Source organism: Erigeron canadensis, chromosome 5, assembly GCF_010389155.1.
Source record: "Erigeron canadensis isolate Cc75 chromosome 5, C_canadensis_v1, whole genome shotgun sequence".
Lineage (NCBI taxonomy): Eukaryota > Viridiplantae > Streptophyta > Magnoliopsida > Asterales > Asteraceae > Erigeron > Erigeron canadensis.
This window is the reverse complement of record NC_057765.1, coordinates 12,948,930-12,972,669: the sequence shown is the minus strand read 5'-3', so window position 1 is coordinate 12,972,669 and position 23,740 is coordinate 12,948,930. Positions and strand designations below refer to the sequence as shown.

General features: G+C 34.2%; 2 protein-coding genes and 1 long non-coding RNA gene across 8 annotated transcripts; 1 reads left to right on the top strand and 2 right to left on the bottom strand.

Moving 5' to 3' along the window:
* The first annotated feature begins 1,239 nt into the window (after positions 1 to 1,239).
* LOC122600222 (KH domain-containing protein At1g09660/At1g09670) lies at positions 1,240 to 10,382 on the top strand. 2 transcript variants are annotated; one of them, XM_043772904.1, is made up of 8 exons: positions 1,240 to 1,395; positions 1,480 to 1,595; positions 3,088 to 3,173; positions 6,170 to 6,315; positions 7,229 to 7,363; positions 7,479 to 7,595; positions 9,145 to 9,288; positions 9,777 to 10,382. In XM_043772904.1, exons 2-8 carry the CDS (start codon positions 1,495 to 1,497, stop codon positions 9,933 to 9,935), a joined length of 888 nt encoding a protein of 295 aa, XP_043628839.1. In that variant the 5' UTR covers positions 1,240 to 1,395; positions 1,480 to 1,494; the 3' UTR covers positions 9,936 to 10,382. The 2 variants fall into 2 exon arrangements, with proteins under 2 accessions (XP_043628839.1, XP_043628840.1); XM_043772905.1 differs by lacking the exons at positions 1,240 to 1,395; positions 1,480 to 1,595 and adding an exon at positions 2,908 to 3,003.
* Positions 10,383 to 10,794: 412 nt separating this feature from the next.
* LOC122600174 (elongation factor 1-gamma-like) lies at positions 10,795 to 14,975 on the bottom strand. The gene is made up of 8 exons (XM_043772845.1): positions 14,819 to 14,975; positions 14,663 to 14,729; positions 13,201 to 13,350; positions 13,057 to 13,117; positions 12,922 to 12,974; positions 12,649 to 12,750; positions 11,707 to 12,214; positions 10,795 to 11,368 (listed from the first exon to the last, which is right to left on the bottom strand). Exons 2-8 carry the CDS (start codon positions 14,669 to 14,671, stop codon positions 10,989 to 10,991), a joined length of 1,263 nt encoding a protein of 420 aa, XP_043628780.1. The 5' UTR covers positions 14,672 to 14,729; positions 14,819 to 14,975; the 3' UTR covers positions 10,795 to 10,988.
* A 660-nt stretch (positions 14,976 to 15,635) lies between these two features.
* LOC122599997 lies at positions 15,636 to 18,813 on the bottom strand. 5 transcript variants are annotated; one of them, XR_006323978.1, is made up of 7 exons: positions 18,510 to 18,810; positions 17,792 to 17,884; positions 17,608 to 17,712; positions 17,443 to 17,516; positions 16,793 to 16,880; positions 16,339 to 16,422; positions 15,636 to 16,183 (listed from the first exon to the last, which is right to left on the bottom strand). It is a non-coding gene; the product is annotated as an uncharacterized LOC122599997 (long non-coding RNA). The 5 variants fall into 5 exon arrangements; XR_006323979.1 differs by having other exon boundaries at positions 17,608 to 17,705; XR_006323980.1 differs by having other exon boundaries at positions 17,608 to 17,698; positions 18,510 to 18,809.
* Positions 18,814 to 23,740: the final 4,927 nt, after the last annotated feature.

Sequence of the window (23,740 nt, the reverse complement as noted above, 5' to 3'; positions counted from 1 at the left end):
CAGAAGCTTCAATCTTTACACTTTTAGCACTAAACTATAATACTTTTTAGTAAACTTTTTATTCTTTTTATTTTCAACACAAAACTTTCAATTTTTACACTTTTAGCACTAAACTATAATATTTTTTAGTAAACTTTGTATTCTTTTTATTTTCACCGCAATATTTTAACTCTTTACACTTTTAGCACTAAACTTTTATAGTTTTTAATTTTCTTTTATTTTAGGGTACGGGAAAACGTGTATAGAATAGTATACTTTTGTTTTATTTTTTATTTTCACCACAATAATTTCACTATTTACACTTTTAGAACAAAACTTTTATAATTCTTAGTAAACTTTTTAATCTTTTTATTTTCATGACAATATCTTAACTCCTTACACTTTTAACACTAAATTTTTCTACTTTTTGATAATATTCTATTTTAACTACAACATTTAACCTCTTACACTTTAGCAACAAACATTTTAACACATATATTAAAAAGAAATGTACGGGAAAACTTGTAAAGAATAATAAACTTTCTATTCATTTTATTTTCACCACAATATTTTATCCCCTTATACTTTTAGCACTAAATTTTTATACTTTTTGATTTTCTTTTATTTTCACCACAACATTTAAGTCTCTTACACTTTTAGCACTAAACTTTTATGCGAATGACTTTCACTTTCACACAAAACTTTTACAGTTCATTTTTTAACTAACAAATGTCAGTTTTTAATAATTTGAATAATATATGTTTTCTTCAAAAAGTTTATGGCACATTATTTCTTGAATAATATATTTTATTAAATCATTAACAAATGTAATATCTCATGAAGCAACGCCCGGTTGACATATCTCGTTTATACTATATATAGATACTTGCACAAACATAGTCCATATAGTTTATACAGATTATATAGAAGTGAAATGTTCATTTTAAAACTAAATTTTTTGTGAAAACTAGAAAATTGCCAAAACACACTGTGATCTGGGTTTAACCCAATGTGTTTTAATTGTGTTTTTATAGAACACAATATGTTTTTATTGTGTAATCTAAAATACGTTGTGTTAAGTTTTAAATCACAATGTATTTTTTATAGTGTTGTAAATTAGAAATTGTTCAAACATATTATGATATAAATTTAACATAATATATTTTTGAAGAACTGTTTTTTTATTTTCACAAAAATTTTAGTTTTGAAAGATTAAAACCCTTATAGAGAATCCATCCCATCGACCCACTATATCCCATTCATTGAATTCTGTACAGTGAGTTTTCTTCCTTACCCATTACCCCTCACCCCCTGTTGTCATTTTCTCACTCTCAAACGGGGGAGGGCCAAAATTAAATATAAAAAAGAAATCTCAAATTTCCACAATCCCCTTTTTCTCTCCATCAAGATTTCAAAGTCAGTCTATCTATCTATCTTTGTATACATACATACATATATGTTTATTTTATGAATGAATGTAACAGTTGTGGTTTATAACAGGTGGGTGGGTGACTAATGGAGAATAGAATACCACCGGGAAGTTACTTCCAGTACTCCCCAACTGCTTCACTTCAGAGGTCTTCTTCACCTTCGCCCGCCTCTTCAGATCGTGAAAGGTTTTTACCTTTTTACAGTCTTGGCTTTTGTCTTATTATTCAAGATTTTACTACCTTTTGGGGATCTAGTAGTGTAATTCATTACTTGTTTTTAATTGTTTTCTCTTCTTTTTGTTTGTTTGCTCTTTTTCAATTTTTACTTATATACTGACTGGTCCAACGACCAATATGTCCCCCATCACTAGGCTATCCAAAAATATGGATTTGTTGTTTTCAGTTCTTGGTATTTTTGGTGGATTATAGATGATTATGGAAATACAAATTTGGGTAAGGATGAATTTTTTCATAAGAAGATAAGGAAACCGTCTATTCCTTCATATAGTATAAAAGTCTCCTTATGATGCCATTATTGGTTGATTGAATATTGCTTTTGTCAACATCAATATCTAATTAGCTTCATTATTATAATCTTTTGATTTAATCAGTGTTACCTTTTTTCATTTAAGGTATGAGCTTAAACTGACATCATTCCAAATTTACTACTTGGCTAAGAATATTTAGTTTCTAGCATTGTTGCTAATTTTGCATCGATAAACTAATTATTTTAACTTGATTTGGGTCTGTAAGAATCAATGTGAAGAGGTGTAAGTAGCAGAATTCTGTTGACTGTTTAAGAATGTAGATAAGTTTGAATTCGTAGTAAAGCTAACACACTTGACTCAAAAATTAAAAAAAATAGTGCTTTCCACATGATAAGAACAAAATTTAGTGTATCTTGTCTTGAAAAACACGGGTTATAAATTAGTTAGATCTTCAAGATTCTATCAATGAAGTTGATTTCATCTTCTTTTTTCTTCGTACTTTTCATTCCTCGCATAACAACATGCACCATAGTTCCTGTACAACTTCCTTTGATTGTAAGCATATGCATATTTATGGATTGTAGGCATCATCACTACTTGTATAAATTTCTCTACTGAAGTTGATATCTCCCTTGATCTGCTTTAAGTTAAATCCCATCTTAATTTAGCTAAGACGGGAACATGAAAAGTTCGTTAATAAGATCAGTGACAATGTTGCTAATTTAATAACATTTCAATAAAGTGGTTGTCATAATGAGTCAATATATATATTATTGGCACTTTTTATTAGTCTATCATTTGCATTTTGGGGACATTGTTTGCAAGTTTTTCGGTCTCACATAGCCATTACTTTACTTTTATTTTGAAATTTCGCTCAAAATTATTTTTGACAACAATTATTGGAGTGAGAAAGAGTTATTGTTCTATTTCTTATTGATTTTAGAGAACCTTTGTTTAGAGTTGTTTAGGTCCAATTCAATCTAGCCATCTAACCTTTTCATTTTGGGTTGCATGAGAATAAGTAAAAAAAAACAAAGGAATTTTGGGACGCATTACTTCATACTTGGAGAAGTGAAGATAAGACCCGCAAGATAGAGTGGAAAACTGTATAATGAAAGAAACTCTATTTGTTTCCGTTCTAAGTTATCCATGTTGATTTTTACTTATATGGTTGGGTGCTGGGCAAACAGATATTTGGCGGAATTGCTTGCAGAGAGGCAAAAGTTGGCACCATTTATGCAAGTCATGCCAATATGTAGCAGGCTCCTAAATCAAGGTTCTTTTACCCTATTTATGTATGAATATACTTCTAATGTGGTATAGTTTGAATATTACTATTTGAAAAGACTGCAGCAAACCATATCTATGGTATTCTCTGTGTGGATATTAGAAGGGCAATTGGGATGACTTTAAACCCATGGTGCCCCGTTTGAGCTATATTTATGTTAATTACCTATAGCTTAATCCATTTGATCTTTAGAGACAAAAAGATAGCCTGTATATTGATTAATCGGTCGAAATTGCCACCTTTAATCAAACTAGTAATATAGTTATTATAAAATAATTATTTTATCAATAAAGTTTAGCATATTAACTATTAACTATTAGTTTATAAAAGAATAATTAAAGTCTTCTGTGAGAAGACCTTCTGGAACTTAATTTTTTTTTGACCCACAGAGAAAAGGATGAAGATCCTCTAAAGTTGTTTTCAACTTTACCAATAAAGTTGGAGAAATCTTGACCCTAAGATTAAAATCATGGGTCAAGATTCAATAATCATCTTTGAATCTTAACCCTTGATTTTAAATTTAGAGGATTTCAATCCTAGAGAAAATAACTAATCGTGAAAGTTGTGTATGATGCCACTTGTTTTGTTGACTAATAGAAAACTAAAACACTTGATTTGAACTTTTTATTTAAAACACAAACAACATGCTAGAATAGAGGCACAATATAATGATCTGATGATGGAGATTCCTTAGCCATATTAGGGCATTGATATGGGAGAACTTGAAGTTTGGAACAGTGTCCAACTTCTCCATTATTTCTTGGCTATCCTATGTATCTCAACAATTCTGTTACCTTTTTTGGAATGTAGTCTCGCAAGTAGTCCAATATCTACTCAACTTGGACCGAAATATAGTTATTGGAACCAAGACAGAAAATTTGAAACCTGCCAACCGAGACTGAAGTTTTGGACCAAGTTTTTCCATATTTAGGGTGGAGTGATGCCAATGCCAGTTTTAGTTATGTACAAGTGAAGTTTATGATGTATTAGTTTTATGTCATCCTTAATTTTTTGCAAATATGACCATAGCCTGAATACCTGATGAGTATGGTGAAGATCTCACCAAAACAAACCTTAACTTGTAAGTATATATATGTCGACACTTGAGAAGGGAGAGATGAAGGTTTAGCAAAAGTTCATTGATCTAACTCTAAATTCAATATATATATATTTATATAAATCTCTCAGAGCCAAGGAAAGGTAAAAATAAAAGAAGGCAAGGTAAGATTTCCTTGGAAGGCTGTATAGATGAAACCGGAAGTAGGGGCCCACATCTAACAATCGAGAGTCAAGCTTACTATGACTCTCTCTCTCTAGCGAGGCTTGGGAAAGGATTTGGAGAGAGAGGGACAATCTGTGGGTCCTGCACGAGGCTTAACTTAGATAAAGTGCCAACTAATTTGTGTATATTTATAAGATCAGATACAGCGGAATATAAAGCTAGCAAGGACGAGAGAGAGGAAAGAGAGAGGGGAAATGGAGAATCCTAGGGAAAGGTAGGAGAGTCCTTTTTGGAAATCAAGAGAGAGAGGAGCAAGAGAGAGAGGGACTAAAGTCTAGGCTTGGAGGGAGTGCCACCCTTGATCGAAGCTTAATAAAAGATAGGAGGTGGCGATCCTAGGAAATGGGTCCCACTAGCAAAACATAAGGATGGGAAGGAGAGAAAGTCGAGCCCTAGAGTGGGGCCCAGTCAAAGCCTAAAGATGAGGAGAAGATCGGAGTCTAGCCTTCGAAGTGGGACCCGGCCGAGGTGACAGAGAGGAGAATCTGGTCAAACTCCCAAGCAAACTTTAGGCTAAATTCCTAGGCAGCAAGCCTTCCATAGAAAAGCAGGACATTGTGGTTTACTTGTATGTATCCGTGGCCTAAATTGGTAAAGGAACAACAAATGCATATTAGGCCCGAGCCCAAACAAAACTTTCCTATGGATCGAACTGACTCCTCTCCAGACATGAGATTGGCTAGCCTAGCCCGATCGACAGTCACACTCTTTCAACATAATACTAACATAAATATTATATTTATATTTATGGTGACTTACCAATAAAATGTTCATAAATACGCCTAATCTGACAGCCTATAAATACCCTAATCTGACAGCCTATAAATACCCTAATCTGACAGCCTATAAATACGCCTTATAAATACGCCTAATCTGACAGCCTATAATTTATGGTGACAGGCCCATAATTGTCAAAGCCCAGTGTACTAATACCCTAATCTGACAGCCTATAAATACGCCTTATAATTGGTTGTCAGATTCATTCATTCCATTCTCAATCAATTTATCACACACATATTTATAACATTCTCTGCAAAAGCAGCAGCAGTACATTCAACAATCATCAGTATATTAATATACAATCATCATCAGCAATCATTATATAGAAATATAAACATCATCATATTACATTTAATATCCTCTATAGATTGATACATCTCTATGGGAAAATCATCATACACCTTAGATTCGTCAAGAATTTATTAGGTTTGCACTACTTTGTAGGAGATCTTGATGATTTTCATGGTCAAACCCTTTTTGTGATTGAGCTACACTTTTCATGCTCAAACAATACCTATATAATAATTTTTATCGAAAACAAAGGAAATACTGATGAATTACAAATTTCAGCCCATATTTAAAAATTAAGACCTGGGTGCCTCTGCGGTTGATCCTTAGCGCAACCATATGTGAATAATCAAATCAAGCATGCTACTTGCCTCTCCCAATCTCTACTTGGAAAGTCTTCTAGTGAAAATACATTTTATGGTGTTACTTTTTCCTGTATGAGAATAATATCATTGCCTATTTTAGCTATGGAAATACCAGAGTTGCCCATTTTACTGATTTGCTCTAATTTACATAAGTCCAGCAGTAACATAAGGGAGTCAATAAAATGTAAAATTTTGAATATGAGTTGGTCCAATGATCTTTCTTCGTATACTCGAATCTTGATACTAATTCCTTCCTTGTTTTTATGCAGAGATCATGAAGACTTCAGGATTAGTATCTAATCATAATTTTGTGGATCATGAAAGAATGTTACGTGACAGATCATATCGATCATATGGTCAAAAACCGAATGCAGGTCCAATGGATGTCGAGGCATGGCCCTCAGTGCAACAAGAGGTGTTACTATGTATACCTTTTTTTACTCATGTTTGCAAAAAAAAAATTGGTCCTATAGAAAGATTCTTTTAGGGCTGGGGGCAGACTTTGAAATGTGTTTTAGTATTAGCGAATGCTTAAAGATGGTAATTTGGTTTCATCATTTAATTATGCCGTATCTCTAACTGGAAAAAATATCAAATACTTAAAGCTAAAATGTTTAACTAAACAAGCTATCAAAACGTCATCTTAATAAGTATACAACTGTATATTTTAAAGCAGTTAAGATTATCATTGCAAAAGTAAAGTTCTGAAACCATATTTACCGGCCAATGGGGTTGGTGGCCCATTGGTAAGATCTTTGACCTTGGGGTGTTACGCCTTGGTTCGAATTTCTCATTTCCTGCGTTCGTAGGGGTGGATTATTGCGTAGTTCATAAAAAAATATCAAGTTAACCAGGGTAAAACCTTTACCCTAAAAATCCATATTAACCGCATAGTCAAATTTTATATCTGCGATTACCCAAGCTGTCTAGCCCAATCATTTCACCACCACTAAGAATGCTGTTTTATTCTACAGCTAGTCAGAGAAATAAGGTCTATGAAATAGGCCTATCAAGAAAAACCATATTTTAAAAAAAAATATAAGTGGTAAATCATTTGATGATACTTAGAGATGTGGTTCTGATATGAATCTGTAGGAAGAAGATGGGCCTAATGGGGCCACTGGGGCATTAATCCAGATTATCTATCTCTTTTCTTGTCCTTTCTTTATTTTCTGGTTTGATACACATCAGGTTCTTAGCTGGAGAAGGCTGAAATGGTACTCTTTTACTTGGCCTACTGACCCAAAACCATCACACTTCCTCTCATAGAGTTGTATCTGCATCTTTATGGAACTGATGATTGATTAATGTTAAGGGTGTTGGTGCAGGATAATCGGCTTCTCCAAAGAATGGCTTCGTTTCAGGCTTCTGCTATGGGTTGGCCTGCAGCGGCTGGAATGGCAACCCCTACAGTTGTGAAAAAAGTGATCAGACTTGATGTTCCCGTGGAGAAATTTCCAAATGTAAGTAAAACATATATACGACATGCACTTTCTTTTCTTCTCTTCATATGTGTTATTCTTTTATTTGTATATTTGTATACGAGTATTAGTTAGTCCTCACCGTGAAGCATTGCAGTATAACTTTGTTGGCCGAATACTTGGTCCGCGTGGAAATTCCTTGAAACGGATAGAAGCCATGACAGAGTGTAGAATATTTATCAGAGGCCGAGGCTCCGTAAAGGATACAGTAAAGGTATGATATGTTTCATAAACATTATGAAGAGATTTTAGTAGACGTTTGGCAGCAAGTTAAAGCGAATTTTGGGTAAGGGATCGATCGAGTTGGGTCGTCTGGTTTTCCTGAAACACTCTGTCCAAGTTTTGTTTATTTGTTAAATCTTAATGTGCCAAAAATGACTGCAAAAATTATATTGTATAAAAAATAATGTATATTTCGAGTAAAATTATTGAAGAGTTCTTACTTATTCAAAATACAATGAGCGACTTCCAACACTTCTATTAGTTCTTGGGTTGGTAGCAGTTTCTTATACCGCATAGATAAATTGGTGGAAAGAAACTTAGACTCAAATGTGAAGTACAGCATAGAGAATTATATGCTTAGTTGGTTGTTCTCTATGTTTTCAGCACTCAAAATAGCCAATAACAAGCTCTATTTATTCCCATTCTTAAAGGGTGTTAGGATCTGCATTTAGGTATTGATTATCTTATCTATATGATCTAGTCATGAAACAAGTTTTCAGTGTTGGCTAAACTGATTCTGCTTCTTATCATTTAATTATTTAAGGGTCTAATAGTGAGTTATATGCCAGCTGAAAGAAAATTGATAATCAAAGCGTTAAGAATTTATCAATTTACCCCTTCTTTTAACCTAATTGTAGACATTACGTTGATTTCACAAACTTTCTGCTTTTTCACTAAATGCCACTTCTGATCAGTTTATCTCTAATTTCTTAAATAATCAGATATTTGGAAACTCAAGCATCTTGTTGCAACTTCAAACATCAAACACATGTCTAAACACTATTATTTACAGACCCAACTTGTTATTGTTAGGATCTAAAACAATGTCACACAAATAACACGAATACGCAGCGGAAATAATTATGCAATATATATATTAACAAAGTTAGTGCACGACACCACGATGTATGTATGCTAGCACCGATCACGAATCTCATAACCCTTTGTGCTTCCCTTGATGTAGTCGGACAACAAGAACCGAAACCCTTTGGGTTTTTGGTTTCAACCGAAAAAGCGAGGAAAGGAAAAGAGAGATATTTGTTAGGGTTTTTACCTTTCAATTGTCTTACAAAATAATAACCCTTAACCCTCTTTATATAGGGTTAATATTAGGGTTTACTTAACTTGATAAACAAGTTAGCATTGGGTTACCAAACCCCTTTGTAAAATCGGCCCCCTAATACAATTAGGAAACATCCCTAATTCCTAATTTTTATTTAAGTCCATCTCTTTCGAAACCTTTAATTAATAAACGTATATTTTAACATTTAATAAACGTTTATTTAATTACTTTGTGAACATATTAATTAATATACTACATTAACATATTAATTAATTACATAGTGCATTTGTGTCAAAACGTGTGACCCCGTAGGCTTAAACATTTCCGGACATGCGTTTATTTTACGTAATTATGATTATTCTATATGTTACATAATCACTTTTGGAAACACGTGTCTACACACACTTTACATATTGCATGCAAATTTTTTTTGTAAGGCGATACTTCTTGAATCTTGTCTCTTTTGGCTTGAAATTAGGAAGAGAAGTTAAAAGATAAACCAGGGTATGAACACCTCAATGACCCACTTCACCTGTTGCTTGAAGCCGAGTTTCCTGAAGATATAATAGACTCGCGCTTGGATCATGCCGTGGCTCTACTAGAAAATCTCCTAAAGCCAGTGGTACGAAAGACCCTAATGCAGATGTTCTCTTTGTATGTCTTCTTTGTTTTAAAGGTGGAAAAATTAGCAGATTTGGTAGTGGGTCAACAGTTGGTCGGAGAGGGTAATCTTGGTATGGGTCAAAGGTTGGGAGTTCAGTTGACCTAGAACACTTTTTGTCCAAAACTATTAATTTTAGCATATTTAGTTGTCCAATATTATAACTTTTTGTCCAAAACTATTAATTTTAGCATATTTAGTTGTCCAATATTATATTGAAGGGTTATTAAATCTTTTGAATTATATAATTTAGGAGTTATCATGCATTAAATATAGTTTGATCGACTTTTAACCTAATTTGACCCTTTTCTCAAAAAGCTAGTTTTTTTTTTTTTTCCCTCAAATTTATCCGTCTAAATGTTGAAGATAATATAGCGTATAAACTGATTTATAAGCAAATGATCAAAATTGCCATATTACTCTGGCCTCTTAACCCTCTATATTTCCAGGACGAGTCAATGGATACTTATAAGAAGCATCAACTAAGAGAATTGGCTATGCTGAATGGTACACTAAGAGAAGAAAGTCCCAGCATGAGTCCTAGTATGAGCCCAAGTATGTCTCCATTCAACAGCAATGGGATGAAGCGAGCCAAAACAGGAAAATGACAGGCAGTGCCAAGGAGCCCAGAGACGGGATCTATTCTATATAGATGTTCACATCAGTAGCATCAAACTGATTGTGTGAACCAAAAGTGGGATCACTCATAAGTAGAAGGGCAGAAGATGTGACCAGAAATCTGCAAATGCAAAGGAGGTTTGTTTTTGTGGCATATGGTGATGACTTTGGCAAATGGCACCCAACTGCTTTCATAACTTAGGTTTAATGGAATTATAGTTATCTATTTTTTGATGAGTAGTTTTGATGCATTTTAGTTCCTTTTACATAATTTCGTTCCCGGGTTTGATTACTTAAATAAGCACTGATTGTATTGCAATAGTATAGCTTATGATGATAGCCTAAGGATCCAAGGATAGGACGGATAACTTTGTATTATAGTTTGATTGTTTACATAACCGGATACTTGAATAATGTTTAAGTTCTTTTTTACTTGATGTTATCTTGTAAACATTGTAACTAAAAGTGGCAAATTGATGCTATCTCACAAAAGTGAGACTATCAAACCCCCCAAGTGGCACAATGGGTTGGATAATGACATCAGGATGCATCTGGGTCAGTCAATATAGTTGGTTTTTAGTAAGGTCAATTCATTAACACTCATGTTATAATGATACACAAAGATGTGTTATTATCATGTCAAATATGATCTGGAGAAAGGCATATTGTTTCAATATTATATATTTTTTTTTCAATAACATTTTATAAGTAAAATATGTGAAGATTAGCACAACGGCAAGATGTTTGTATGATATAAAATATAATAATAATAATAATAGTAATAATAATAAATATATAATATATTCATTCATTGATAGATTTTTTTTTTTTTTTAAACAGCAGTGGTGATTGGATGGTAAGGATCAACTAGATTCCACAAGAAGCTCATGATTAACAAAGGTCAACCACTAGATCTTTGATATTAGAACGGAAAAAAAGACCGGAACAAAACTATGACTAAAAGATGTATGATATTTAATAGCGGGTGATGTTGGTGATGAACTGATGATAGACTAGTGCTCATCCATTAAAGTGAATAGATCTCACTTGAAGCATTTGGCATCCAGAATACCCCCTCCCTCAAAAGGCTCATAATCTTCAATCATCTGATTCACACGCTCCTTTTGTGCTTCATCCGAAAGATTCACCTTTGTCCACTCATAAAGCTCCATGTCATAGCACTCGTCCATGACAAACTTGGGGATTTCTGGACCACGGAATAGCCACAAGCCCTTAACCTTGTATGGAGGCTCGTATCCAACAACCAGCATCTTTCCAAAAGCATATTTCCTTGCTAAATCCATTCTTTGAAGGAAACCACCAACCTTGTTCATGGTGACGAATGACACAGTATTTTCATTATTGTATTTATAATTGCAAAACCAAAGAGAGTAGCCCTCTGGATCAAACATCTCCCAAAAACCTAAACAAAAAGGTCAACAATTCATGTCAAAGACCACCAAACAGCCCAGCAAAAATACTTCCATTTGTGGGTTATGATCGCCACGATATTAAATTAGAAAAAAACTCTAATTAAAACGAGTGAAAGGGACGACTAAAATTTTCCAAAGCATTTTCCTAATCCCTTCATATGAATGTTATATATCTGAATTAACTCATAACATCACTTTATAATCAGATTTTTACAAATTGAATAGTTGTAAAAATCATAAAAGACGAAAAGTAGTTGCCCATTTTGACATCAAACTTGCCTGACTTGCCCTTTTGCCCGACAAACAGAAAAAAAATGAGCGAGAATACCTTTAATTGCAACCTCACGAAAGTTGGTCTTAGTGTTGGAGTATAGTCTCTTCCAGTCATCCAATATCATCTTACTTGGTGGCAACAGATCTAGTGGGTTCTTTGGCTTGGGCTTTAGAGCTTCCTCTTCCTCTCCAGCAACTACAGCTTTGGGCTTAGGTGCTTCTTTCGTTTCTTCTTTTTTAGGCTCAGCCTTTGGCTTAGCCTCCTTTGGTTTAGATGGTTTCTTTCCAGTAGTAATAGGAGGAACAGTTTCTGCCTGTTTCACCTCACCAATGATCTTAATAAAGTTTGGTTGATTGATCATGGTCCAAAAGTACCTCTCAACGTGAGGAAACTCTGATGTGAAGGTTTTGGTCATCAATGCCTTGAAGCCTAGGTACAAGTTACATGTCATGACAATGTCAGCCAAGGTCACACCATGCCCAACCAAGTAAGTGTGTGCAGCCAAGTATGTGTTTAAGGCACCAAGTGCTCTCTTCAATGCAGCAATGGATGCCTCCTCGACCTTCAAAACATGTTCAAAACAAAAAACATTATTAAATGCCTTCCACACGTCAAAAACAGTAAGTACATACACCATACAAAAAAATAATTTAAAATGATCTTAATCCCCATTTCACCAAAAAAAAAATCAAACTCGATGTGAACTTCAACTCGAGGACAATTTAAGAATAAAAATTCACTATTTATGACATTATATGATCCAAGAGATCCAAATCAGAAAAATCAGACATGATAGGATGCAGTTTAAAAGAGCTCTGTTTAGTCAGATATACGTGGAAGGTAGAGTATTGAAGAACACACAAGAACTTATAATAACTTTACAATGTAGTAATACAAGGTATGCACCAATATTTAACGAGTCATCTTTCAGAAACAGCTAGTGAAAATTCATAATTATAAAGATTTCACAACTGAGATATTAACATAGAATCTAACCGGAGCAATATAGTTGCCATAACCAAATCTTGGCCTTATCCATGCCAACAAATTTGCATCAATCTCCAATGAAGCAAAATCAATCCATTGCTCAACTTGGCCCTGACAAATAGGAATGTATCAAAAGCTTTGATATACAGAAAACATATCACTTCATTCAATAAACATTTAAATAATATTTCAATGCAACGAAAGAAAATGCATAACCCAATTACTAATATAAAATGGGTAGCCAAATCTTGAAAGATAACGTTGATGAATGTACAAACTTACATATTCTATTGATGAAGATCCAAAGAGAGCATTATCATTCTTTAAGCGGGCAACTGCAGCAATAACAATAACACAATGAGCACGATCAACAACTCATAAAACAAGATTGCAAACAAATGCCACATGATCCCTCACCATAGCGAGCAATGGCATTACTCTCAAACACAGGCCCATCAGGAGTCTCCAGAACAGGAACCTTAAGCAATGAAGGAACTTTGTTAGATATATTGAATAAAAAATATTTGTACACAGTGAACACAGAAAAAATAAAACACATACCTTTCCAATAGGGTTCATCGTAAGAAATTCAGGGGTTTTATTTGACACACCCATCTCAAAATTATCAGCCCATTTAACTTGAACGCCAGCATATTCTGCAGCAATAAATGTCTTGAAAGCATTCTTGTTGGTTTTACCTGAATACAAGATCTACAACAGCATTGTATTTATAATAAAAGAAAACATAAATCAGGTCAACTAGCTATAACTATAACTAAAAGTCCAAAACTAAATATACTGTAGCTGATTTTACAATGAACACAATAAAGTTAGAACTTTGAAAGACAAACACAATATAACAAACCATGTGTTCAAAATTAATTGCTTTAGAGATAAGTAGAAAATGATATGCATATCAATTTGCTAGGGTGATCCCAGTGACATTATCATCCTTTTATGTCAGCGTTGGTATAATGCTTGCATGTTAGTCAAGTTTATGGTAAAAAGAAAAGGAATTATGTATACCATCCAGCTATTCAACTTCCTTAGTTAAGAACCTGTAGCAAGCAAAACTACTTGCCGGCTATACACAAGTATATATCCCAATCATTTATACCACCTCCATTTTAGTTAAAAAAACTAACATACAATCAAAGCGGAGTCTTTTCCATTTGTACACGGAGTCAACTGCTTGGTGAATCTGTTAATAAGTTCCTGACTAAATTTAACACTACTAATTTCCGAACTCCCTTTTTGTAAGAAGTTTTGACTGTCCGATAACTTTTTACAGATAAGAAAAGTAACCTAGCATAAGGATTATTAAAGAATGCATAATTGAATGTCATTGAATATATGCGTGTTCGATTGCTTTTATTAATGACCTGGCTTATTTGAGATGTTCATTGTGTTCACTAAACTATGTTAATGACCCACATGAGTTTCAATCCTTAATTTACCGCAAAAGGTTATGGCATAAACGTAACACAATATAAGCTAGCAGGTGGCCCCTAAAACGTAGTTTCAATAGTTCTGTAACATGAATGAAAAAACGTGAATAATTGGTTCACCTGTTTCTATATATATATAATATCAGCCCTAAAAAATCACCCAGCGATGGTTCTAAATGATAATCAAAATGACTTGGGGTAATGGAAATGCATGTTTGGAAGATATAGTCTAAATGCAAACAAACTATCGCCATGATGATGGCACAGAAAATGGTCTTTTATTTTCACAAAGTAACCCATTACTTGACAATACAAATGAACAATTACTATAAATAATCATGTAATCAGTGGGGGAGCCACATGGAGGCCAACATTGGCCATAGATTACCCACAATATCTATACAAGTCTATAAATTCTTATGATTAGTTTAGTCCAAAGTTAACATAAATTCATGACTACGCCATTACATGTAATAATAATTAAAAAAAAAAATTGAAAGAAAAAAAGAGAAAATAATGGTTGTAATCATTTATAAAACGATATAAAGAGCAGAAAATTGAGGATAGAAACTAACCAGTGCCATTATTATTGGTTACAAGGAATCAACGTTGGTTTTGGATGGTATGATGATCTGAATAATACTAGTAATAACAAATATATATATTAAATAATAAACATGGATAAGGAGAGGAAGAGATAATGAAAATTGATAGATAAAGAGAATTATTACCTGTAAGATAAGAAAAGGGGTTTTCTTCCGGACCAACCCACAGAAATAATGGCACGATGATCTCTAGGGTTTACTGCCGGCTAGTTACTTGCAACCACTCGTTCTTAGACGTGTTATATGTATTTGAGCCCCTCGAGTTATTTCGCCCAACATGCTATGTAAACGAGGTTTCTGAAAAACTGAAATAGGCTTGTTGAGGCTAACTTACCCTCAAACTTTACCACTTTTCCACCCTCTTAATTTTCTCCAAATTTACTGAATCTTTTCCAAATCACTAGCGTCACTTCTCAAAATCTCCACCTCATTATTTCTTTTTTATTTATTTTTAATATTACATGTAAGTCCAAACATAAGAGATGATATTGTTTGTACACCGAACTTACATTACTACAAATTGAGGCTATGGCAACACTCACAAAGTATTGCATTAGGCCTTATAAATGTTGCTTTTGGTCTAAAGCGACACTTTTTTCTTCTAACGCAACACTTTGTCATATGTTTTGAAAGTGCGAACACTTTTAATTGTAACACTTTTTACTATCTAATGCAACACTTATAAGATTAGGTGCAACACTTTTTAACACATAATGCAACACTTATAAGACTAAATGTGACACTTCTAAAATCATGTGCAACACTTTTTGTATTACAATGCAACACTTTGTATACAATAATGGCAACACTTGAAACAAACTATCACTAACACTTCTTTGTATTAAGAATAGCTGAAAAACTTACAATATTCTCAAGGAAAGAACAAAAGATACATTAATCAAAAGAAAAAAAAAAACAGAAACTCTTGGTATGCATCCTGACATATTATCAAATACATTACTTTCTTGTTAGTTATTATTACTTGCAACATAATCTGTTGATTACTATGGCACAAATGTGAGTCATGATTACAAGAAATCTACAACGGCAATGTCGGATACATGTGTGAGATTTCTTTATCCAAGTAATTCAAATGACATATAACTCTAGCTCCACAAGAGACCTTCATGAACTTCCAACGGTCAAAATGAGCAAAATAAAATTTGACTGTTACAAAATGAACAACTTGGGCAACGGGTCAAGTTGAATCATTTATAGTATAGAGAGAAATGGTTTAGGTCAAGTTGTGCAAACATCTTTATCATGCAGTTGTAGTGCCTTTTTATATGCATAACATGTGTCTTAGAATAAAGTTTATGATCTTCATTTTCCTGAACATTGTAAACAATATAGCTTATCACGATTGAAACAAACTTTCACCCTCTCTACACACAGTTTACGTTCTTTGGGCATTATTAGTTTCCTGGTTGAGAATCTCGATATTCAAACTGGGTGAAGTCTTTTCATTGTTGGTTTCCCACTTCTCTAGAGCTGCAGAGATGGATAAAGATATTTTTCTTAGATTGCATTTGACATTTTCAAGTTCTAAGATATTGCTTTTAACCTAAGTGAGCAGTATCTATATTAACCTTTCATAATATATGTATCAATGTGACTCCCAGATTAACACAAGTATCTAGGGATACCTTAGTGACACACATGTTTGTTGATCGCTTCTCTACTCTGACACTTTGAGGGATTGTTCCATGCAAATCTGCTGGTTTCTTATCCTGATAAAAAAAAAAGTATGAGAAAAAGAAATATAATCAGTTACATCACCAAGCTCAAAAGCCTATAAGTAGCATGGTTAACTGATATAGAAGATGATGAGACCTTAAAATAATAAGTATGAAAACCGAAGTAATATTAGAAAACAATATTGAGTCAAATGATAAATACCGAGCCAAAAGACTACTGAGCAAGATTATTAAGTACTGGTATCTACAAAGTATCAAGCAATTAAAGAAAAAAGCAAACTGGATGAAAAGAACCAACTAGTGAACACCTTGAAGAGCTAAGTAACAAACACCTAGTATACCAGTAAAATAGCAACTAACAAACTGAAGATAAAAATAATAATTTGCAAGTAAGGAAAAGTACCAAGCTGGAACTTCACACGTGCAAAGTGGAGCGAACTTGTGTTTCTTCCAGAGATGATATAAGTCCAAATTAAGCCTGAAAGAGACACCTAAGTATTGGAACTTCTCAGGGCGTCTATCATGAAAACGAACAAGCGGACGTTTTGACATTTTGACTTGGCAGCCAAGCCATATTGATAGGAACCTTACTTAAATGGACCCCAACCTTACCCATTTAACCCAATTAAAGAGGCTAGAATTAACAGGAAGTTTTAGTCGGTTATGAGTACTGAAAGATAGGAAGAGAAACTGCCTAGAAACTTCCTCAGAGTTTACAATTATATATGTCTTGTTTTTCATTTATCTTAGGTGCGGATGGTTTATATAAAATTAGGGTGATAAACCTTTGTTCCTGGGGATTAACCCATCTCGAATTGGGTCTTGAAGATTAACCCATCTCGAATTGGGTTATCTATCTTGTAATATTTCAGTGTCCAGCAATTAAATAAATCACTTGTTCTCATTTAATTTCTGGGTTCTATCACATATCCAAGCTGCAATATAACAAGTGCTTTGCTTTCCTACCTATTCGTCAATCTTTTCTACCAGATTTATAGGATGCCATTTTCATTTAGCAAAAGTTAATCAATTAAGAAACATTAGTTATAATACCTTTAAAGTATGTTCTAAAGTCGCAACTTGAGAAATAAGTCATTCCTTGTCAATAAACGATAACTTTGCTATCCCTGGAGATAATTACCAAGTAGATAAATGATTAAAAACCTAACAAAAGCAGAACTATGTCAAGGCAAAAAGAATGGGATCCTTGAAACTGACCAACTAGAACTAATGAGTTGGGTTTGGTATGCAGCTCCTCATCATCTCCTCTTGTTGTTCATGAGTTGAATGAGCTTTCCCGCATTAACTCCTATTACCTTGTCTCTAACATAGAGTTATTATCTTCTGAAACTATAATTAGATAAGATATATACGAGTAAAATATACAAACCCAATCACTAACCTGATGCAATTGAACACTTTCCTGAAATATTTTATCTTCATACTAGCCTACCGCCTGAATAAACTGTTCCACTTTTCTAAGCTTTGCCTCTGACTGAGAAATGAGCAAGATTAGGTGGCAAAAACAACATCTCTTGGGTATCCAAAATAACGGGGGAACATGAAAAGAATAATTGTCACTCGGTCAGCTTGCTTAATTTGATTAGTAAAATAACCACCAATAGACAATAGTTTGTCGATACCAATAGCACACCCTTAACCCAACCAACCTACTTAGACACCTAATATGTAAGAATCCTGTCAATGCAGTAACGATGTCTGGCTAGATAACGCTTAACAAGGGATAATAATGTTTTGAGTTCATTAAATATATTTACAGGGGTCTCGAGTGTACAAAACACAAAAGCACAAAATATATCTCCACACTGCTGACCAACTACTTGTAAAATTCAAGGGCCTAAAGAAAGCATATGCTATGATTAAGCAAAACTAGTTCAATTAAAATAACTATACTTGATCTTTATTAACTAATTGCAAGCACATCCCAATCATGACACAGTTAATTACCATAATATGCTCAACTCGGACATATAGAAAATTGAGAAGTGGGTCTAAATAGGTATTTGTGGTTCAGATCTAAGATCTAATTATATGCAATATCATATTACCTTCTATAAATTGACCAAAAAAATTATAGATAAAAATGGAATAATACAAACCTTCAAGCGATCAATTTCTTTCTTCTTCAAAAATCATTATCGACTTCATTCAATCGACAGGTGTGAATGTGTGATTGATCCGGTTAGGGAAATCGAAAGGCTTATCAAAGGAGATTAATGATTGGCGATGATGGTGGTTGTGGTGGCCGGAATAGTTGTGAAAGCGATTGTGGTTGCAGGTAAATAAATTTTTTATCTAAACACTAGGGTTTCTTTGATGTCAAAGAATGAGCGGGTAACTAAACTTTTATGGAGGGGTAATTTAATTTTTTCAATTTTATGTGAAACTTGACTTTACGCGCACAATTCAACCGGGACTTATAAATTGTGATTGTTTTGAGTGACAAATTCATAAAATATATTTTTAAATTTTTTTATAGTTAGTTGTTCGGGTCTAACAGGCTCAAAGTTAAAAAAAAAAAATTCTTAATAATTAATTGATAACATATTAAAAATAACTTTACAGAAAACACATAACTTAATATTCTAAATAGAAATAAATATGTTAATGCAAGACTTAGACATGGTCTTCCCATGATAGTTATGGTCATTGTCATTATTTTAAAGTGATTTTTGTAAAATAAATATATTAACATAAAGCTTGAATCATAATAAAAATTATGCACGGACCTTTACGAAATACAAGTATATATATTGATGCACGATAATTTTTATTATGCACCGCGATTTTCAATGAAAAAAATCTATTGTTTTATTTGTTTTACTTTAATTGTTATTTTATTTTAACTATAACATCATTTTAAAATTATTATTTTCAGTATATATCTATATTATCTTATATTACATAATGACTGATAACCTTTTCATTATATATATAATTTCTTACATTGAATTTTTATTAAATACTTTGTGTGTATGTTTCTTTAAAACATATTTTCCAAATTCAAATTTCTTTAATTAACAACACTCTAACCCAATTTTTTTTTTTTACTTTCATAAAAGTAACAATTTCAAAATTATAAGATTTCTTATAGATTTTGCAACACTTAAAATTTTTGTGTTGTCATTGGTCTTCTAATGTGCAACATTGTGAAGTCCCTCACTCGATGGTTTAATCCACAAGTGTAGAATAACAAGTCAAGTAATCACTAGAGATGACTAGTATTAAATGTCAAGTAAGCACTAGATTGGACTAGTATTACGATTAATATAAATGCAAGAATATATATAACGTAATACGTACTTAAGCAATATAAAGATAAATGAATAAGTAAATGGTGAGACACAATATAATTTTCAAGTGTATTTTATTTATTGATATTAAATAAAATACAAGGTTGTTGCGTAACAAGATATTACAAAGTAAGTATCTAAACAACCTATGAAATACAAGTGATCTAATCTTTGCTAAATAAACTCTTTAATCGAAATACTTAAAGTTGTGAAGTATGACTGTTTAGATCGAGAGTATTTGAGCAAAGGCACCAAATTGCAAAAGTATGTAATTTGGACGATAAAGTGACTTGGTATTTATAGGCAAAAAGAATAAATATAATATTCTTTTTGCCGTACAAATATGGTTACATGCATTTAAGGAAACTACATTAATTCCTTAAAAGCATTGATTAAAGTACAAGAATAAAGTCACATGATAGTGACTTGTTTTCTAATTAACCAACCACCTTTACATGCGTGTAAGGCTTTTAACAAAAGACAAATGGATTGTCTGGTTAAAGGCATGTAAAGGCATAAAGTCAATTCCTCGTAATCAGTGTTCAGACTTGTAAGGTCTAGAACACTGACAAGGACTCCAGTCAGGAGATCTGGTAAGTCTTCCAGTGAGCTCCGCTATTTGTCAGACTTCTTTCTTCAGACTTCAGTCTTCGACTTCAGTGAGAATGTTCTTCAGTGGAGAGATCTTGACTGGAGTGAAGTCCAATGAACAAATCTGGTGGAATCCAGATTTCTATACAAGTAAGTTGTTCACTGGTCTTCACATAATTTCTGGAGAAATCTTCAGAGGGCTCCAGTAGTTACGTCTGGAGCGAGTCCAGTAAATCTGGACCTAACAAATTCCCCCTATTTGTTTAGAAATTATGCAAGGATTTTCAAGCTTGTATCTATACAAGTTTGTGCTTGAAGAATCCTTGAAAAAATTTGACTAAGTCTAATTTAAGTTTCTGGAGAGCCACTTTATAGATCATCAGTGTTCCTAATTTGTACATTTTAATTTCTAGACTTAATCTAGATAGGTACTTGTGAAAAATAGGAATTGCAACTTATATTTACAGACATCAACTGGAGGAAAGTTACAATTTTATCAACATAAAATAAATAAAAGTACAATATCAGAGTCAGGCCTTTTTCTTTTCAGCATGCCCAGATGGCTCTTCAGTGGCCTTCCTCTTTACACCTGGAGATGAAGACAAAGTAAAAGAAGTCCTTAAGCCCAGCTCCATCTCCATCAACTCCTTCCTCATCCATTCCTTGCCAATCCTCTTCAGAAAGTATTTCACATCCTGGGAGACATCTTTACCCCTGAATGAAAGCCCAATCTCTCTTAACTCTAACCATCCAAAAGCCCTGATTGAGGTGTCCTTTCTTTCATCAGTAAAGTTCCCTTCTCTGAAGAGTTTGACATGGAACTTAGAGAAGTTATCATGATTTTCTGCCAGATGGATCTCAGCACCCATTATTGATCGGACATCAGCTCTAAATTGTGACAAATGTTCATACTTTTCCTTTGTCTGAGCCCTTTTCACCATTTCATCCACTTCCCTTGACACCTTTCTCTGTTCAACAACTTGTTGAAATTTTTCTTTATTAATTCTTTCAGTTGTGTTCAAGGGAATGAAGGTGCTGAGATCTGCATCTCTGGCAGCTTTGGTTTTCTTGACTGGTGCCTTGGGCAAACCCTTGACTTGCTTCCTATATTCATGCTCCAGAGCAGTTGCATTACTCCTTACTTGTTGCTGGAGATTTTTCAGTTCTTCTCTTCTCTGGGTAATAAGATCCAGTATGCTCACCCTATAAATTTCAGAATCATATACTTTTTCATCCTGAGCATACATGGATCGAATATAGACATCATCCAAGGCATCCAGACACTTCTTCAGACACTTCTTGTAAACATCAATTTGTACGCCCAACCTACCAGCGTTGTAAGAATCCAGAGTCCCATGCCTGGCCATATCTAACTGGTGAGCAATCAAGTCATCTTTTAAGTTTTTCTTGAAGATTTCGATTAAGATGCACTCTTGTTCCAGTCTCTTTGCCTTAGCCTCATCAGCAGATACATACTCTTCTGCCTCATTTGTTGGTTCCCCAGATACCACTTTCTTGCTTTTGAGACTTTTCATTGTTGTAGTGATATCTGGGAACTCTTCAAAAACTGGCTCACTGGTATCAGTACCAGCAGCCTCTTCCTCAACTTGTCCATTGGCTTCAGTACCAGTGACATCTTCACCAATCACCTTCTTCCAAACTTCTATCTTCTTCCTGAGATCAAGCTTCTCAGTTCCAAAACCAGAACCTTCCCCCTTGGAAGCATCTCCAGACTGAAGATGATTCCACACTTGATCAAGTGTATGTCTGTCAGAAAAGTCAAATGTACGACCAGACACTGGAGTAATGTTGTTTACAGTTTTCCTCAACTGCATCACTTCCTTTTTTATTATCTCAAGATCCTAAAGAAAGTGGCGAGGCAACTGGGCGTCAATCATCTTCATAACTTCAGGCAACAACCCATCTCGGAGATTTCTAAGGAGAGTTTCAGACACCTCCTCAGTGATTTCTTTCAACATGTTTCCCCTGAACTTCCTAACAACTTCATCACCGAGGGTGCTGACCACTGAGTTTTTCTCCAAGGTTGGCCTGCTCTCCAGAGAGCTTATTCTGGTGGTCAAATTCTGAACATCACCAGTCAGACTTGCCAGAGGTTGAGCAACTTCAGTTTGAATGGCAGTCTGAACACTTCTTACCACATCCTCCTTGATACCCTGGACTGCAACTTGTATTGATTCAGAATTTCTATTTGTAGCCATGACAAGTTCATCCAGCTTCTCAAAGACTATCTTCTCATTACCAGCAAAAACGTTCATTTCTGACTTAAGATTATTGGAAATGATAGATTTGAAGTCAGAAATAACTTGAGAAGAAGCCTGAAGTGATCTCTCCAGGTCCGCCACCTTATCAAAAAGGCCTTGGACCTCGGTTGAAGAAGAAGAGGAGAGACCACTGGAAGGATCGGTAATTCTGGTGATAGTTGATACTGGCAACACCCTTGTGATACTTTCAGTTGGTTGGGTGACTGCCAGTGGTTCAGAATGTTGAATTTCTGGAGCAGAGGGTGATTCAAGAATTGTTGTTGCTTGTTTTGGAAGGAGTGTTGGTGTATTTACTGGGGGTGGAGGAGGCATATCAGATAGAATTGACTGGGAGACAGAGTGGATGGTGCGATCAATTTCTTCTTCTCCCAGAAAACTCATGTTCACATCAAAATCATTTGACTCATCAAATGTGACATGTATTGACTCCTGGACCTTTTCCAATCTCTTGTTTTAGACTCTGAAGGCTTTGCGAATGGCTGAATATCTTAAGAAATATCCCTCATCAGCTTTGGCATCAAATTTGCCTAACTAACTGGAGTCGTTCAGGATGTATACTGGACATCCAAAAACGTGAAAATAACCAATACTTGGTTTTCTATTTCTCAATATTTCATAGGATGTCTTCTTGTGTCTCTTCACGTATACTGAGCGATTTTGAGTATGACAAGCGGTTGCAATTGCTTCAGCCCAGTACATTTTAGGAAGACCAGATTCAGCAAGCATACTCCTGGCAGCTTCTATCAGCGTTCTGTTCTTTCTTTCTACAACTCCATTCTGTTCTGGTGTATGTGCTGATGAGAAATTCTGGGAGATGACAGTGTCAGTGCAGAATTTCTCCAGAGTTGCATTCTGGAATTCTGTTCCATTATCACTTCTTAACTGACACACTTTTCGCTTGTATTTGAGTTCGATTTGCTTGATAAGAGCGATGATTTCAGCAGCAATTTCATTCTTTGATCTAAGAAATATTACCCAACAATATCTGGAGTATTCATCAAGAACTACCAGGGTATATTTCTTACCTGCACGAGTCTGAACATTCACTGGACCAAAAAAGTCCATATGAGGCATGTGAAGAGGTTCAGATATGCTAAAATTGTTATTTGTCTTGAAACTGGTGCGTTTCTGCTTCCCCATCTCACATCCTGGACATAGCCTTTA